This window comes from Platalea leucorodia, assembly GCF_965183815.1.
Source record: "Platalea leucorodia genome assembly, chromosome: 5".
Classification (NCBI taxonomy): domain Eukaryota; kingdom Metazoa; phylum Chordata; class Aves; order Pelecaniformes; family Threskiornithidae; genus Platalea; species Platalea leucorodia.
The window spans coordinates 13,843,592-13,861,612 of record NC_138827.1 but is presented as its reverse complement, the minus strand read 5'-3'; the positions used below and the strand labels follow the sequence as shown (position 1 = coordinate 13,861,612).

Sequence of the window (18,021 nt, the reverse complement as noted above, 5' to 3'; positions counted from 1 at the left end):
AAACCAAGGAAGACTAGATGTGGAAATGTTTCCTGCACGTGAATGAGCCTCTTTTGGGGGAGGGAAGTGCACAGCTTTAAGTTGAAGGAAGAGATTTCCTCTTTTTTTTTTTTTTTTTACCCCAACTGTAATAGTCTTCAAAGAGGAAGTTTGGAGTAAATTTATGGTGAGAAGCGTGGCACTTGTTTGTCTCTGACAGTTAAATGGCACATTTGCATTGTTTGTGCAAGGAGGTCAGTTCAGGTCCACAGTCAATAGATGGGTCAGAGGTCTCTGTTCCTCCTTCCCCAACTTACAGAAGATATCCCTATGGGATATTGCCCTTTCCAGTTCTTTGCGGCCTCTCCACATGACTGATATACTGCATTAAAGCTGACTTCAAATACAAATTATTTTAAGAAAGATGTCATATGGACTGCTAGCTGTAGCACAATGGGCTGTGACTTTTTAAAGATGTAGGGCAGTTTGCCTTTGATTTTGTTCTTTATCCCCTCCCAGAGGTCAGCCATCAGGGCAGCTAGACCAGTGTAATTTGCTAATGTAACCAAGAGCGCTACTTCTCTCACCCTGTAGTAGGCTTAATGTGTATTATGAACTACAGTAGGTTTTTGCTGTGTAAACAGCCATTTGGCCTGCTTCAGTTGTGTAGACAAATGCCAGTGAAGCTGAATGGGGTAAATATCAATGGAAATACAGTGCCCCATTTTTATTGTTTTTCTCTTGTCATTCCAAACTTCTCACTTTTGATTTTGAAGATTGACTTCAGGTTGCAAACTGAGCACAAACTGGACATGGATGCTAACATGGAGATGTTAAAGACACCTGAGTAGCACCAATCTAGCCCATTCCTGTCTCTGATGTATAAATGCAGAAGCCCAATTATAGCAACTTACCTTCCTGTCCATTCAGTGCTAATAGAAGCAGTTTATGAAGCCATTTGCAGTGGATTTGTTAGCTTGGCCAGAAAGTAACTCTTCCTCCTAATTAAATTTTTTTTTAAACTCAGGTGCCTCCAAATGCCAAAGTGTATGCTAGAGCTTCTTACTGTGGCTTAAACATTTTCCTAATAGCTGCTGTTTAGAAAAAGACCTCTTCATGGTGCTAATGATATGAAACAAGTTGTATAAACGTTAGCAGGCATCTTAAGTTGCCTTTCAAGTCTAACATTAGTAACAATTTGACATTGGAGTTTCCATTCCAATTTGGACTCTCTCTCAAATTACTCTGTATCATTTTTGTGGTTCAATGCAGCAAATGTTATGCCTGAGTTTATAGTGTGCAGCAGTAGATGCATGGCACAAAAACTCCTAAGACATAAATGGGATTAAAATGGTGCCTGCATAGTTGTTGCCATTGAGAATTTTCTAGGCAAGACATCGTTCTGCAAATGATTCAAGGACGCAACCCCATTGGCCTAGCGATGATCATATTTTCTACATTTGTCTTAATTTTTTCCATCTCTTAAGTTTTTTCATACTTTCTGTGTTCTGTGTTACAGTCAGGACACTTTCATAATCCTTCTGATTGCAAGGAGTACTAATCCCTTGTTTCCAGGTATAACTGATTTGAGGGGGGGGGGGGGAAGGGGTGGTGGTGTTTAATATTCTTCAGAGATCAGTTATGAGTCTTGCCGTAAATCGTTGCTCTACCCTGAAGAGTATCCTCAAAAATGAGCTTAGTAGGTCTGAGTAGACACTGGACTACGTTATTTGCACACAGTGTTTGGGAACCAAGCTCAAGTTGCTGCTTCTGTTAGTCCTGTTGTTGCACTTCTCCCCAAAGTGAATGAGCTTCCCTAGCTGTTTGGGCCTGATCAGCGAGCCTCACCAAATCCTGGTTACAGTCCCACCAAAATTACTTGGCAGTGGAAGGCTGCAGTGATGTTGCGAAGGGAATGAGACACCATGCGCAGTCCCGTAGTGGAAACCTGTGAAAGGCAGCCTGCCCTGGCTTTCCAGAATCACTTCAGTCCAAGTATGGTGGTTAAAAATATCTTCTCTTAAAATGAACTTCTTTCATGTGGAAATTTTGGAGACAAATGTGGAAACTCAGTGTGGGTTTTTTATCACTTAGGGTAGATGGGAAGTGGCCATACTTGAACAGTTTTCCTCTCAGCTGCTTTGATATGTCTGCAAGTCACGAGCTGCATAGAGAAGATGCCAGAAAAGTATAGTGAGAGGAAGAGGGCTTGTGCTGCACGTCTGTGCAACTGAATGCATATGCTGCTAAGAAATTCAAATACATCTCCTCTGCCCAGCAAAACTTCTTAACTAACACAAGTGATGTGATACTGTATCACTGAAGACAAACCAGCAAGTTCAAAATAATGCAAAATAATGGCAGAAGCAAGCAGCACTGCCTTATCTACAGCAGTCATGCTTATGGAAACACTGCCATCCCTGATGACAGGACAGGCTAATCCCATTGATGGGTTGATGTTCCTCTGGGGAAAGTTTCCACAACTGGGACAAGTTTTTATTTTCTGTTCTACTTAGGGGTGGCTCTGCTTGTTCCTGCTCTCCTTCCCCTCCCTCCCCAATGCCCTGTTTATCCTCTTCCAAATAGAAATGGCATGTGAAAGCCTCTCTCAAAGCAGGCTGATGGCTGTATGCATGGTGTGTGCAGCTTGCAGTGACCTCCTTGCCAGGCCTTTCCTGCTCTGGATATCAGAGCTGAGGCTTGAACTCAGTGTCTTCAAACTCTGTAGTAGCTGATCTCTTCCAATTTGGTTGGTTGATTTCAGAGGAGATAATTGAGATCAAGAAGCTGCTGTGAGCCTAAATATGGCATTTAATCTTAACCGGTGCCATGTCATTACCTATCCAGTCCTGGAAAGGACAGGGTTTAGGTCCTACAGAGGAACAGCAGACTTGTAGACGATGCATGTAATCATCTCTACTGAAAGACCTTACCTTTGTGGACAACTCCTGAAATTAACAGGAGCAGTATGGGTTTGCAAACCATATCTAATAAGAAACAGCAACAGCTAAAGAGCAGCTAGCCCGCAGTAAAACACAGACTCCTTACAGCTGGAGTCTTGAAAGAAAATCCTTAAGGTTCGCGTCCGCTACAGAGCATGCATGGTCGTAATACTAGATAAAAAAAAATGCAGTGTCCCAGTGCTATGTGTGATAGTGTATAAGTATAGGCACATAGGAGATTTTTTTTTTTCCCCCTCTAAATGAAGTGTATTGTCTCTGAGAGCCCACGTTGTAGGAGGGGGAAGGGAAAAAGGATGGAAATTGGATTAAGTCACTGGGCTTCAGGCCTAAGCATTTCCTGCCTTTTTGTTTAATACAGCAGTGCTGCCTAGCTCACGTGCTGGGCTGTGCAAGTGTGCCCTGGTCCCTGCTTGCATGCAACAGGCAGCTTGGCAGTGCCACGTCTTGCCTTCAGGGAGTTCCAGGCCAGCAGGAGCATAGCTGAGCTCCCACTGCCGAGCTAGGGATGGGGAATTGTCTTGGCATGGGAATTTATATAGCACTTGGGCTTGAGCCAGGTAATGCAGGCAGTGCTTGCTTATCCCTGAGTTGTAGGAGCATTAAATTCATACTTCCTTTATAGCATGGGGTTTCTTTCCATTATCCAGTTTGCTGGAAAATTACCTTGTGTGGAGATTGTGTTTTAAGACTTTAATGGATGATACAGCTTCCTAACCAAGGAAATAAAGCTGCTTCTAAAAGACCTCGAGTAGAGGAGCTGCTGTCGGGCAGGAATGTGTGAGCTAATCTGTTGCGGGAAAGGAATGTCTGGTGAAGTTGTGCAGATCTGCCATGGGTGAGCTGGGCAACCTGAACGTGGATGTGAGCAGTGTAGGAGAGCCACCGAATTCTTCCAGCTATCCTCTCAGTGCCCTTCGCTTCAATATTCCAAATATTTATCTGATTCTTGTCTTTAAACAAAGTTAACTAATGGTTTTAACTTTGTCCAACTGGGAATACTAGGAAGGAGTAAACTTCTAAATCTGAAGGCGTGCTCCCAAGAGGATTCCTTACACATTTTGCTGGTCTGGGATTTGGGGCAAAGACCTGCATGAACACTGGTGCATCCGTGGTGGTTTTTGTAGAGCCCTGCAAGGGAATTTGCAGAATCCCCAGAAAGGAAATCCGCCTTTTCAGCGAGAATGCTCATTTGACAAGCTGCCAGTTCTGAGCTAAGCCTCATTTAATAAAGATTTAGTCTGTGGGGACCTGTCAGTGGAAACTGAATTTGGTGAGAGTGTCTCATTCTTTTCATCGCTGTAGTGCATAGAGGGTTGCAGCCAGCATTATGGAGAAACTAGAGATAAGAACATCCAATTTAGAGGACCCCCTTACCTCTGGGAATGTTTCCTTGCTGTGTAAGATGGAGATTGCTGAGTTGGTAACAGCTAAGGGAATAAATGGATTGTTATTTGACTTTAACCCAATAGGACTCCAGTGTTCACTGCTGATTAGCACGGCTTAGATCTGCATTCATGGGCAGAAAAAAAAATCCAACCAAATTGTTAAGCAAATCCTTTCTATTCAGTGCTTTCCATCTCTCTTTGGTTTATGATATGAGATGCTCTGATGAATTCTAGCACCTGCCCCCCATGTAACCTGTGGAAGTTGAGGTGTGCAGACACACCTGTGCTATTTATTGTTTAACCGCAGCTCTCAAAACTCTGGTGATAATTGTATTGTGTGTTGGTTACTGCAATAAACCAAGTATCAGCAAGGTGGTGTGTTTTCGTCCTCTGCACTGGTGGCTTCTGTGAATCGGACTAAATACAAAGGCAGCGTTGAAAGTCTTTAATTATGAAATAAGGGGTCAGAATGTTAGTATGGAGGAAATTATGATGAATCTTTAATCAACCTAGCCTTGTTCTCAGTCGTTGCCTGCACAAGGGCACTTGAGAAATTAATCTGAATTAACTGGAGGAATAAATTCAAAGTAGATTAGTTAAACCACTTTAAATGCACTAAAGTGAATTAAACTACACTGAATTAAGGCCATTCTAGTTAAACTACATTAAAACCCTGTGTGAACACTCATTTGTAATTAAAGTGGCTTTAGTTCACAGCTCTAATACCAATTAACTGTGGAATGCCCTTGCCTGTGTAGATAGCTCAAATCCATTTAACCAAGTTAGTTAAACAAACAGGCTAGCTTCCTCAATGCTGAGAAGCTATCTAGTCATGCTAGGAGATGTTTCAACTGTAGATCTGTTTTGTTCTAATGTGTCTGCTGTATTGTCTTAAGGTGATTAAAAAAAAAAAAGGCATGACATGATCCTTGGCATTTTCTCTTTTCCATAAAGGAAAGCCAATAGCAAAAAAAAAGCTAAAGGCAAAGTGTTGGCCTACATTGCTTGCTCCAGTCTGGACTTGCCCTAAATATATATATATTATATATATATATATATATATAATATATATATATAATTTTATATATATATTATTTTATATATATAAAAAATAAAAATCTACTGCACTCCTTTAACAGCATGCTTTCTCTGGGAGATGTCTGTATAAGGAGATGAGATGATGGAACCTGTCCTCTGTTTCCATGGTGCTCTTCCATGCTGCTGAGGGATCCCTCACGAAGGAGAGTACATCTCAGTACCGTGGGAAAAGCCTTCTCCACAGCACGTTTCCTGCCCAGCCTTGCTCCTTTACTGTGTTGAGTACAGTAATTGGCCTGGGAAGGCCTGTCTCCCGGGCAGAGGAGATATGGATGGTTTAGTGCTGAGATCAGCAGTGGTTTCTACATCCTCCCCCCACATTACATTTGCCAATACATGGTTGGCTGCGTTCCCTACAAAGCCTGCATCCTTCTGTAGAGGCTGTGGGATGAATGACATCCTGAGACACTTAAGTATCTTAACAAACACCACATACAGCATTTTTCAGAAATGAAAATCGAGTCTCTGAACACACAGGATATTCAAACAAGCTGATGAAGGGGTCAGAGTGTGTTCCTCGTGTTGCCAGCATGACAAAAAAAAAAAAAAAATCAGTTTGGTAGGACATAGTTACTTATCATCTATGAGTACATAAGCTTCTTGAAGATGTCCTGAAGTCTGCAAAACAATGGTGTAGGAAGAGCGTAGGCATGACACTATCCCACAGCAGTTTCTTTTCTTGCTAAGACGACTTCCGTCCTTCATGGAATAAATAGAGATGAGTGCTCCTTTGGCAGCAGCCCAGTTTGCTTCATTTGTTCTTCTGGGTGAACGTTTTTCTCTTCCCACACTCCTTTAACCTCTTTTCTCTGTTTTATTATCACAATCTCAAGTCGCTGCATGGAAATCCAGAAGGAACATTAGTTGTAGATTCAGTGGAAAGCTTTCTTTTGGCAAAGGCTAACTTGAAGGTAAAACTATAAACAGTTCTCAATCTGGCAATGATTAAGACAGCTGTGTTGTTGAGATGCTCAAAAGCTGTAGCTATTTTGTCCTGTGGGTTGAAATTATGAAGTTTTAAGATGAAATAACTTTAAAATTATTGATGGAAGATTAAAAGTGATACTGCATGCTTTTCAGGAACCACCTGAAGGCTTCAGCTTTGCTCTCAAGTTCCTTACTGAGGTTTTAATGGTCTTTCTAACTAGTAGTAAAATAGCAGTGCTATTATCTATTCCATGTGAAGAGCTGCTTGCTATGCCATGCTGCTGTTAATATGGTTAAGGTCTAAAGAATGTGGTAATTGGAAGTTGGATAGGTTGAGATTGGTAAAACTTTTACTTAATAGACACATGAATTATTTTGAATTCATGTATTCAGAATTAACTTTCTAAACCTGTTCTGATGCCAGGATGTCTCGTGCCAACTAACCTCCATGGCAGAGGGGAGGTGGTGGTGTGAGGAGGTGTCCCTAAACCAACACTCCTCTGTACAGTCAAGTGACGAACAAACAGCACTGAAGGCAGTGCTAAACCTTGACACTCTTAAGTGAATGCAACCCAACATTTACCTCCTGCGTTACAGTGCTTTGTGGCTTTATTTAGGCTTTCCCTTCTAAGGAAACATACTCAAATGTATCTTGTATATCCTTTTCTCATGTTCACTTCTCTTTGTGACTGTGTATGTAGGGTGGGATGGAGTATATATCCCCTTAAGTGCAGTTTCAGCAGCTAAAATTGGCCTTCCAGGACCACAGTGATCAGAGATATGTTCAGGTAACTAATGCTGTGGATTGCAGTTTGGAACTTGTGGTCTGAGAGCTGAAGCCAGCTGTCTTGTATGGAAATTTTTCATCCAGTAGACAGGTATATTGGTTGAATCAATCCACAGTAACATAAAGCATGGTTTTGGAGACTAAGGATTGTGCTAACTGAAGGCAGATCTACATATATGTCCTTAGGTAGAATATCAGCGCCTATGGGTACCCTTATACCATGTGGAAGAACTAACCAACCCTGGGTATTTTTGCAGGAGATGTTTTTGCTGTGCCCTGTATTTCTTATTGTGATGGTGCCCCTCTCTGTGCATGGGGACCTAGATGTTTTCTGCCCCTTTCTTGGCTTCTTACTCCCATTGAGAAAGTAAATACCATGAATCTTGGCAACCATGCTGGAGTTGAGAAGGGCAATTAACACTGCAGCAGGCTGTTGAGCACCGTCCCTGCACAAGACTGAGTGTATTCAGGTTTCATGGTGCCTTTCCAAGCTAGCAATGCTGCTCGTGGTTACTTCCATGTGTGCCATTAACTTTTATTTTGAAAGTGCTTCTTAACACTGTAGCTTCGTCTCCTGCCAGTCTGGCTGATACCGATTGGATTTACACTCATTTTCAGGGACTGCTCTGTCTCCACTTCTGCCATTAGTGTCAACATAGTGGTAAAATGTTGCTCTTCGAAGTTGTCTCCATTTTCCTGTAAGGGCAGTTCATGCATCATTTGCTATAAAGGTTCTGATAGCTCAGCAAATGTTTGAAGACGAATTGATGCTCTTTTGTGGCAAAAGGCCCGGTGCATAATTTTACATTTACTCAGGATAACGTGGCCTTGGATAACCGAGTCCTAGATTTACTGTTGCAGGATAGAGTGTCTGCGGGTTTATCCAGCCTCAACCGCCCTTTTTTAAATACGGTCATTTAATCCTGACAAGCAGGCACAGGCATATCTTTGGTTGCGACCAGGCTTTCACTGCCAGCCAGTCTCTGGGTCCTAAACTGACTCATAAGTCAGAAAGATTAATAACTTCTCTGATGGATGATTTCACTTGTTGTCATGGCACATGTCCATTAATGGAAAACAAATATTCTCTGGAAAATGAAACGCAGATCATGGTGTACTGGCCAGCCAAGTCCTTTTGGAAAGGACTTATATAAAGCATATATTAAGTGTCAAGAACTTCAGGTTGCTTGCTGCATGGTAGTCTTTAATTATTTTTTTTTCTCTTTTTAGTATTTCCTTTTTCTCCTTTTAATGAGGGCTGTTCTCCTACAAATGGAGCTGCAGTGTGAATTTTTTGCTGATAAAAAGTTGCTGGGAGGGTGTTTTCAGCTGGGTTTGTCTTTCCAGCGGTAATGCCTTTTAGCATATGCAGGAAGGTTGAGGGTGTGAAGAAAGAAGTGCAGGCAAGCAGTGCAGGAAAAGCTTTGCATTACAGCTGCCTGACGTGTTTAAAAAATAAAGAATATCCCCAAGGAGCTTTGGTACGCTGAATGTGTTAGTTAAATTAGTATTGAGTGCTCGTACATGGCAGGCCTTCAGAAGTGGGAGAATGTGGGGCTCTGAATGCAGCTTCCCTCTCGAAGGCCCCTTTCTGCTCAGGAACTCAAACAGTGTGCACACCATCTGGCGTAATCATGGGAAAGGGGGATAGGGCTTTTTCCCTTCAACCCCTGCTCTTCTTCATTAAAGATCCCAAAGTTCACCTTCTACAACGGGACCAGGTTTCTGCTGTTCAGTTTGGGAAAGCAGCACCTGTAAGCTCCCCCATCCCAGTGTGCTTGATGGGCTTTGGGTGGGTTTCTTAAGGCTGGGAAAGCAAACAGCACATGGCTACGTGGAGTATCTGTGATGCAGCAGCTAGGTGTAACTAGTGTGCATCTCGTTATGTATGGCTGATGGGCCCTATAGTCTGTGCACACTGATGTTTGCTTGGCTGAAAAGTACGTTGTGTGGCTTGTATAGTTTCCCAGATAATAACTCAGCAGGGAGTACCTACGGAGCAGACCCGGGGGAAAGAAGGAGAAGAAAAGCCTATGAAGAGCAAGTTATTACCAGACCCTGTTAGAAATGGTCACCAGTTTTGTCGAGAATCTTACTTTAATCGCAGCATTCTTTCTTTTATTTCTTTGACCAGGAGGAAGTTATTGTTTCAATCAGGAGGAAGCGTATAAATGTTCTTTAAGGAATTTCTGCCTGAGGAGGAAAAGAGATACTGATTTAAAAAAACAAACCTTTGTTTTAGGTTTGCTGATACAGATCCATGTCTGTCTTCCCGATATTGGGGCAGCAGTAGGTGACTTAGGCCCTTTCTAGATATTTAAATCACTTCTAATAAGTTGGCATTTGTCACCACTGCCAAGGGTTTATCCAAAAAACCTTAAGGATAAAATAACATCCTTTTACTTGATTCATTCATGTGGGAAAGTGTGGCTAGATTTGGTGTTAGAATGGATTTTAATTTTTTTAAAATTTATTTTATTTAACAAAATTGTTCTCCATTTTTGGGTTTCACCCAGGATTTTACAAATAAAAAGAAATTGGAAGGGAGTTAAATTAAATTGGAATAAAATTAAACACTTATTGCTTCCCTTTCCTCCTAGGAACATCTGACTAGAAATAGGTATAACACAATAAATCAGCTTGTGATGGCTTCAAGCCAGTGTGTCTGTAGCATCCACGTTTGTTGTACCTATATATGTGGATGGTATATGGAGGGGTTTAGCATTTATTCTAGGTCTACCTTGAACAGAAGCATTGCATGGGGATTCATTTTTATAAAATCAATCTCACGCATGTATAATAAATTCCGCCCCCTTTCAAACCCACTCATGCACTTGGATTTCTAATGAATAAGCCTGCATATTTATTCATGAAGATTAAAGAACTGTACAGATAGAGGCAGCTGGCTGAACTATTTTTTTCTTTCTTTAAATCTGCTGACCTCTGATCAAGAGTAAAGAAGAAACCCTCTCTGATTCACTTAGGCTGTTTGTAGACTGGGACAGACAAAATGGCTCAGCTATTTACTGTTTAGGTACAGGATGTGGTTTCATCAAGTGGGATGAAGAGAGGGGAGAAACTGGGGCTAAAAATCCCCTGTTTATATTTTAAAAATACACAAAAACCACAAAACAACTTGTTTTCAAGGTATGTCTTCAGCACTGTCTTATTGCAGAGCCCTCAGACATCTGGGCCCTGATTCACATCCCCTGCTATGGCTGTGCCGTGCTCAGAAGTGATGCCCGTCTCTGTTTTCCGCAGGCCCTGTTGCTGTTGGGTGGCATCGCTCTTTCCTGCCTCGCTCTGGACCTGCTCTTTCTCTTGTTCTACTCGTTTTGGCTGTGTTGCCGCCATCGGAAGAGCGAAGAACATCTAAATGCTGACTGCTGCTGTACGGCATGGTGTGTCATCATCGCAACCCTGGTGTGCAGGTACGGTCAATGCCTGAAAAGGATCTTCCCTGTTATTTGGGGTAGTGTATCCTGTGCGTGCGTTTTCATACTTGGTATACTGTGTCTGTAGTTAGTGAATGTTGGCAGTATCCCTCTTTCCACTTGTTACATGTATGTTTTAAATATCTGTAATGTATTTTCTTCCTTTCTGCCACTTGCTGAACTGCCTAATGGTTTAAGCAATGTGAAAAGGAATAGCTAATGCCTTGCTCTTTGATACTTTGCAAGTGGTAAATTAAGGACACTGCGTTGTCAGGAGCTTATCGCTTAAATAGGATGGATACAGTTGCAGTATTTATCAGGTCTAGGTGGAGATTTCTTAGAATCCAGTGTCCAAAAAGAATGACTACATGGGAGAGTAGATTAGGAAGAAAGAGGCACAGATGCTTCTTTTGGGTTTGGAAGTATTGGTGTTTGACTGGAGCGGATGTTCAGATTTTGCAGCCTGTGTAAGACACTGCTGCATTTCATTATCTGTACTAATGTGCCATCTCCAAGGGTTTCTAGCAATGGTGCTAGTGTCAGCAACACTTCATGTTATGACTGAGTAATAGAAGCTTTTGGAGGTGAGGTGAAAAGGAGGGTTTCTGAAAAACAAGAAAAATTACTCTAATTAGTGGAGAGTATGTGCAGAAGAAGTTAGAAAGGAGAGAATTTACATTTTGTTTGTTTTCTGGGTTGTTTGGGTTGTTTTTTTAGTCAACACAGACGAGGATCCCATTTCCTAGAGTGTTAATGATGGGGCATCTGAAAGCAGGAACATGTGTGCAAACTTCTGGAAGGAGCCTTGGACTTAGTTTGTTTTGACTTGGGCAGAATGAATACTCTGAGCTCTATGGATGTGTGCCCTGAGATTGAGCACTGCGTTTCTACCAATTCCAAGCATCATCTACTCTGCCCAAGACTCCAGGTGGTCTTAGTTGACCCTCTGCAGGGCTGGCAGGTCTGGGAGCAGTCCCCTGTTCAGAAAAGAGATATCAATGAGGCAGTTGTATTTTGCAATGTCTTGTGATTTGCTTTTCATATTAACCTGCTGATAGGTGGTGGATCTGGTATGTGATCTTTTTGGAGGTGAGCATGTTCCTTGAAGGCCAGGCTTAGCTGTTCAAGGGCTAGATTGTGCTGCTAATGCTTTTGTGTATTTGCTCTTCCGAGGCACATACTTAAAAGAATAGAAAACCCCTGAAGTACTGGAACAAACACTGCAGAACAGATATTATGTTGTGAGTTTAGCAGCTGGGGATGGATTTTCCTGTAGAGGCAGGGGCTCAGTGTGGAGGAGACCTAGTGCCCTAGCCAATATTGCCGTCTTTGCAGGGAGCTCTTCTGTGCTTTGCTGATTGCAAACAGGTGCCTGGAATGGAAAGGCAAACCAGAGAACACCTTGAAAAGAAGAAATCTCGGCCTCATTCACCTTTCTTTTTAGTGATCTCAGGAGCTTCAGCTGCATCCATTCCAATCCACTGGAAGTGCTGTGGTCCTAACCCTTTCTTACAGAAGCTCTAGTTGATGCTATTTATAGTTGTGCTGCTGCTACAGGCTCTTGTTAGCTATTGTTATGCAGCATATGTGTCCAAGACAGCTGCTGCAGAGTGTGGTAGTTGTGTGTGTGTTTAATTGTAGAAAGGGTGAGAAGGAGGTATTCTGCATGTCTCCCAGACCATGCACGAGACAATTTAAAATTGGAAGGTCAGCATATAAATTCTGGTAAACTTGATGCAATTCCCAGTAAAGTCCACAAGCTGGAAAACTGTGTAGGCTTCCTCAAAATCTGAACCATTGGTTCTCATCCTTGATGTACCATTTGTTTTTGCAAGTATTAAATGCAGGAGTATCCTTAAAACTAAGATTCTATCTGAATCTACAGTGATATTGGATGAATATTTGTCCTGACTTTTTTTAATTAAGTTTTAAATTTCCACTCTAAAGTTGACGCGCTTGAGCGATAGCAGATTGGTACCATCCGTGGTGAGTGAAGATGCTGTCCAAGCGCTGCTGCTCTCCTGCAAAGCCAAGATCGGTTTTCTGCTCCTCTTAGAGCAGCTGGACGTGACAGTGCACTCGAACTAGCGCCTCTTGGCGCTCTGTGCTTAGCGTCTGGCTGGGCTTGCAGATACGGCTTCTGACAAGCACAGAATCTAATCCTGCTAGCAGGAAGTCCCAGTTAGATACCAACAGTTAAAGATTAGTCCACTGGATATATCCTATCCTAGCTGTGCATTCCACATAACAGAAGTGCCAGACTGGCAGATGCTGTTATGTTTCAGAGCGATGGGGAATAAGGCTATTCTGAATGTCTGCCTGACAGTAGGCTGACCTGGGAGGCAGTTTGCACCGTGGTACGCAGGGGGAAAGAAGTAGCTTGGATGCTGAAGCAGCGAGAGGTTCCAAAGAGCAGCTGGTCTGGTCTGTCCGAATACCATGAAGTGGACTATTGTCTTCCTAGCTGAGAACTAGTTAACTCTGGTTAAGTCCAGCTGTCCCCAGTAGATGCTTATCTAGGTAGTACTTAATCCCAGAGGGCTGTTTGTACTCTGAATCGTGCTGAGTACTATGGATCCCTGTTTCCTAATGACTCGATATTTCCTGCTGAGCAAAAGGGAGAATGCTAAGCCAGCAGGAAGGCATAACTGGTTAACAGGAGCTCTCCAACAAAATATCTCTCTAATGAGTCTTTCCAGTTGCTCTAGCCACAAAGCTGCAGGAATGATTTGCCAAGATTATTCCTTGAATATTTAGTTCATTTCTAGTCCTTACCAATTTTGATTGATTTCTGTGTATGGGGAGTTGTCTTATAAATCATCTCATCCACCAGTTAGGTGACCCTGACTCTCTCAGAAGGGAGCTGAGCTCCAAACGTGTGTAGGAAGCTTCATGGAGAGGGTACCTGAAAGAAATGGGTACATATAGATGGTGAAAACTTGCTATCTCAAGTGCCAGTAATAGCGCTTTCCCTTGGTGCGAAAGTGCAAGATGGTAATTAGACAGACAAATTAACATTCCTCCTGAGAACATGAAGTCTAAAAAGGGCTCTCCTTATGAAGTTCCTGTAATTAAAGATGACTTGGTGTAGTTAGATTATTAATTTCTAAGGATGTGATGTGAATGGCTAGTGTTCATCTTTCCAGACTGGTGACTGGGTACCCAGAGGGGTTTTCACTGTGTGCGCGGGTATTACAACAGGAGGATCTCTCCACCAGAAGGCATGTATGTGCTCCCTGTATTCAGAGTAGAGCTCTGCTGTTCATGCATACCTTGCATAATCCAGAAAACATGTTTTTGCAGGTCGCGTTGCAAGCTAATTTGGAATTAGACTTGATTTTTCTTTTCTGGCTCTTTATCAGGGGATGTCCTAAGCCCATGTGACTCTTGCATACAAACAACAGCAAAGCTGTTGTCCAGACTTGAATTTCTTGAGTCTTGCTGAAAAGTGATACTCAGGGGTGTGTACACAACCTGCAGTACTTTACATCCTACTGTTGTATCTGTAGGAATACGTAGAAAGCATGGCATGCTGCTCTTCGTCTCATGTCACGTAACTCTTTAAAGAGCTGGTATAGCATACTGTCTCTAGCGTGTTTCTGTGAGTGTGCGCTGGTGAAGATAATGTTAATCTCAGGAGTGCCGTTTTCTTGACTTAACATAAGTGGGTTTCCTAAAACTTACCAGAATGACTGAGTAGCCAAGTGGCTTTTTAAATGCAATATTGAACAGCAGAAGCAACTTTTTAAATGGCCCATAAGAGCTTGGTAGATCGATTATTATTATTTTTTTTTTCTAAGATTTTTATTCAAAAATACAAGTGAGAAGGAAGGCAAGGGAGAGGTGGGGGTAGCGGAAGTGACAGGAGACTGACAAAGGTAGGTTTGGGAGGAAGAGCTGAGGATGGGATGGTGTGGATTCAGGAGGAGAGAGGGGGGTGTGTGTGTGTGTGTGTATGCGCTAGGTAGGGGAGTGCGACAGAAGCAAGAATAGCCGAAGTCAAGATGACTTTCCTACAGAAGCATTGAACATGCGTTGGAGTATCTTCCAGAGGGTGCTAGGGTGGAAAAAAGCTGTGTCATTCAGGAATGCTGTTCTTGTATCCGCTCTGCGTGACAGAAATGCAGGCTTCCCCATTGGGCAATGATTTTGTCACCCTGTACTGGGAGATAGATCTGCTGTATCTTAGGCTACTGAGCCTCCTGGGGTTTGTGCAAGAAGCCATGTGATTTGTCCTGACCTCAAGGACTTGTGCTGTTGGGATAAGATGAGTTGATCTATTTTTACTTTAAAAGAATGCACTTAAATAGGAGGAGTCCCTCTGTTTCCCTTTAATCAAATAAAAGGTAGTTAAAAAACTAGTGTAAATCCTTAAATCTGCTTTAAACAATAGCAACTTATACCAGTGTGTGTAGGCAGGGATTTGAAACAACTGTTGGATTTAGATGAAGCCAAATGCAAACAGAAAACTAAACAGCAGTGGTTCTCTCCTCTTCCCCCACCGGCAGTTCCCCCGCTGCCTGCCCTGCAGCTCTGCCCCCTCCTCAGCCACAGCGTGGGTCCAGGCAGCTGCCCCCAGCCTGGGCTTCTGGGCTTTGGGGGTGGTTTCCTTCCCTCTCTAGCATGATAGAAAGGGGAACTGCCACAAAACTGTATAGCTTGCTCCTAGGAGAAGGAATGGCTGTGTAAGTGGCTCTTGCTAGCGCAGGTGAGAATGAAGAGCTGGCTTTTGCTGGGCAGTAATGGAATAATTAATGCTTTTTCTGTAATTTCCAGTGAATGTACGATATGCATGTCTAGAGGAATTGTTGAATTAAATGGCTTTTATCCCAATTCCTGTTGGTCTAGTGTTTTCTTTCAGGAAACTGTGCCTAAAGGGTTAAGGGCAGTTGAAGCTGTGGTTCCTGAAGGGCTGGATAGGAAGCCTACGAGGATGGCTGCTGGGGTGGTTCTGCCTTGAATAGGGTAACCAGTTTCAAGTCACTTGCCTGTAGTTGCTAGCACTTCATAAATGGTACCTTGGAGTAAACTGGCTAATATACCTAGTTGTGCTGCATCTTTAAGGACAAGATGACTGCTGCTACTTCAGAGTGCTGTTTGAGTCTTTTCCACCAAAACACTGCTACTGTGCTGGGAATACTGAGAGCTAAGCATCAGGTTTTTGGCAATTACCAAGCCTTTTCTGAAAGAACAGGCTTTTAGTAGCTGTAACAGGCTGAATAAAAATCGCTCACCAATTAAAGAGGTCAGATATGCATATTCAATGTCAAGAATGTTCTGGAATTTATTTGGTGTCTATAGTAGAAACAACTGTTGAAGTTTGCTGCTGCTTAGGAGAGTGAAAGGGTCTGTCTGAATTTGTTTGCTCTGATAAGACAAGGGGAAATTCAAGCCAGAGGTTTGTAATTGCTGTGATGGGATGCTGAGTTGCGTTATCCTGGGCATAGCTCTGGATCTGTAATCTCTCTAGTTCAGGGGGAGGGGTGCGTGTGTCTCTTTTATGCCTTCCACCCCCATGCATTCTAGGCATGTATTATCAAGCTCTGATAATAGCTGCAACCAGGGAAGAATGCAGAGGGCTTTTCTTTCTGTAATTATCAGCATCAGTTGCATTAGGAAAATGTTTGAGGAATGGTGTTCATGAAGAAAGAGGCCTATTTCTTTTATTAACACTAAATATTAAGAGTTACATACCTGCTGCCTCTCTTTCTGCATATGATGTAGGCTGCCTACTGTCCCTGGAAGACTCTTCAGCTGAGGCTTTTATGGGCCAAGCTCTCTATGATTTATGGAGATTCAGTTGTTGGAGAAAGCATGAGGCTGACACAGATTTTTCATAGTGGATCTGCTTCCAGTGCATGATCTTTGCTTCCATTTCTTGTATGTATGAGGAGAAAGTAGAAGTGCAACGAGGTGAATTATCTTGTTCTGCTCATTCTTTCTGAATTGGATGAGCCCAGGAAAGGAGGGATGGATGCTGTCTTCTCGCAGGAGAAGAGCGAGAGCAGAAACAGTTGTTTGGACTGCAAATTGATGTATGTGCCAGAGCAAATCTGTGCAAGGGTCTGTGAGCTAGACAAAGCCCACTCTGGCCTGCCTGCTTGGCTTCATTTCCCAGCCCGGTGGTGATGGTGGTGAAGAATGCCTAACGTCCTTTAGTGACCCTTCCTGTTAAACAAAGGCACTACACTTACTTTTTCTGAAAGCTGTTGTTTGGCTTTTTTCCTTCCTCTTTTATTCCTCCTTCAAACCAACTCTGTGAGGGCAGTGCTATAACCCAAGCACAAAGTTGTTGTGAAGAAACTAAATGCTTCATCCAGAATAACTTTAGATTTACACCAAAACCACTACCACCACCTTCCTTTCCACTACCACAAGCACAATCTTGGTGTCTTGAAAACCTTCCCAGAAAAGATGCTGGGTGCTCTGAAGCTAAATATGACATGAGAATAGGAAATTTGTATCTTGGTAATGTTTATTTGCCCTGAGTTTAGTTGTGTGACCCCTTCACAAGTTCTTTCCTCCTCTGTTATTAGGAAAAATGGGCTTGGGAAGACGAATTGTGAGTTACTGCAGCAATGTCTTAATAGAAGAGGTATCAGTGACTTGGATGAGATAATCTCCTGGTTGCAACTTATTTACAGGATCTTCCTCCTTTAAGTGAGGCTTAAGCTAATATGGCTTACTTCATAATTGGGGCAGACTGATATGTGTGGACAGTTATGGCAAATTGGCTGATAGGTGGTAATTTGCTAAGCAGCTGGAGTTGAATTGTGTCTGCAAGCTTGAAATTCACTTGCTTTAAAAATAAATAAGCCTTTTGTTCCAGTAAGTTATTAAGCCTTCCTTCCCAGTACTCTAAATCAGTGCGACACAAATGCTTCTAATGGGAAGATAAATCAAGATAGATGATGTTCATAGATATTTCACAGTGCAGGGAAGAGGGCATGGATAATGTATCTAGAGGAACCACCACCATGGGCAAGTCGTCAATGCAAGCTCTTTGTGTCCTGCTTTAAAAAAAAAAAAAAAAAAAGTAACAAAACAATCTGTATTTCATGTCCAGAGAAGGCATGCATCTCCTGGCATAGCAATGGTAGCTCTTGCAGGAGCTGCTGGAGAGCTGCTTGGCTGGATTTCTGGTTGTCCATGGCTAGATCTGAACTCTCTAATAGTTCTCTAACAGATTTTCATTATTTTACTGTAAACAAAACATGCGTATTGAGAAGGGATGGTGTTCCGCTGTTCATCATATGGATGCTATACAGAGAATTGGTGGCTGTGTGGAAAACATGGGCGAATGTTTACAGGTGAATTTTTTCAGTGGTTGCTGAGGAGCATGACCACCCCAGCTACCCTTTGTGGAGGCACACGCCTTATTTCTGTGGAAAGTGCTGATGTGACTATGAAGGGTGCTGTAGCGGTTAAGCTGTGCATTACATAGCTTG

The 18,021-nt window shown here is 42.6% G+C and overlaps 1 protein-coding gene across 1 annotated transcript in view; it reads left to right on the top strand.

Annotated features, from left to right (window-relative positions):
* TTYH3 (tweety family member 3) overlaps nucleotides 1–18,021 on the top strand; it is an 80,283-nt gene that overhangs the window by 30,377 nt on the left and 31,885 nt on the right. Inside the window, exon 2 of the mRNA XM_082313514.1 lies at nucleotides 10,401–10,570. Within this exon, the coding sequence (XP_082169640.1) occupies nucleotides 10,401–10,570 (170 nt within the window). The remainder of the gene's footprint in view (nucleotides 1–10,400; nucleotides 10,571–18,021) is intronic.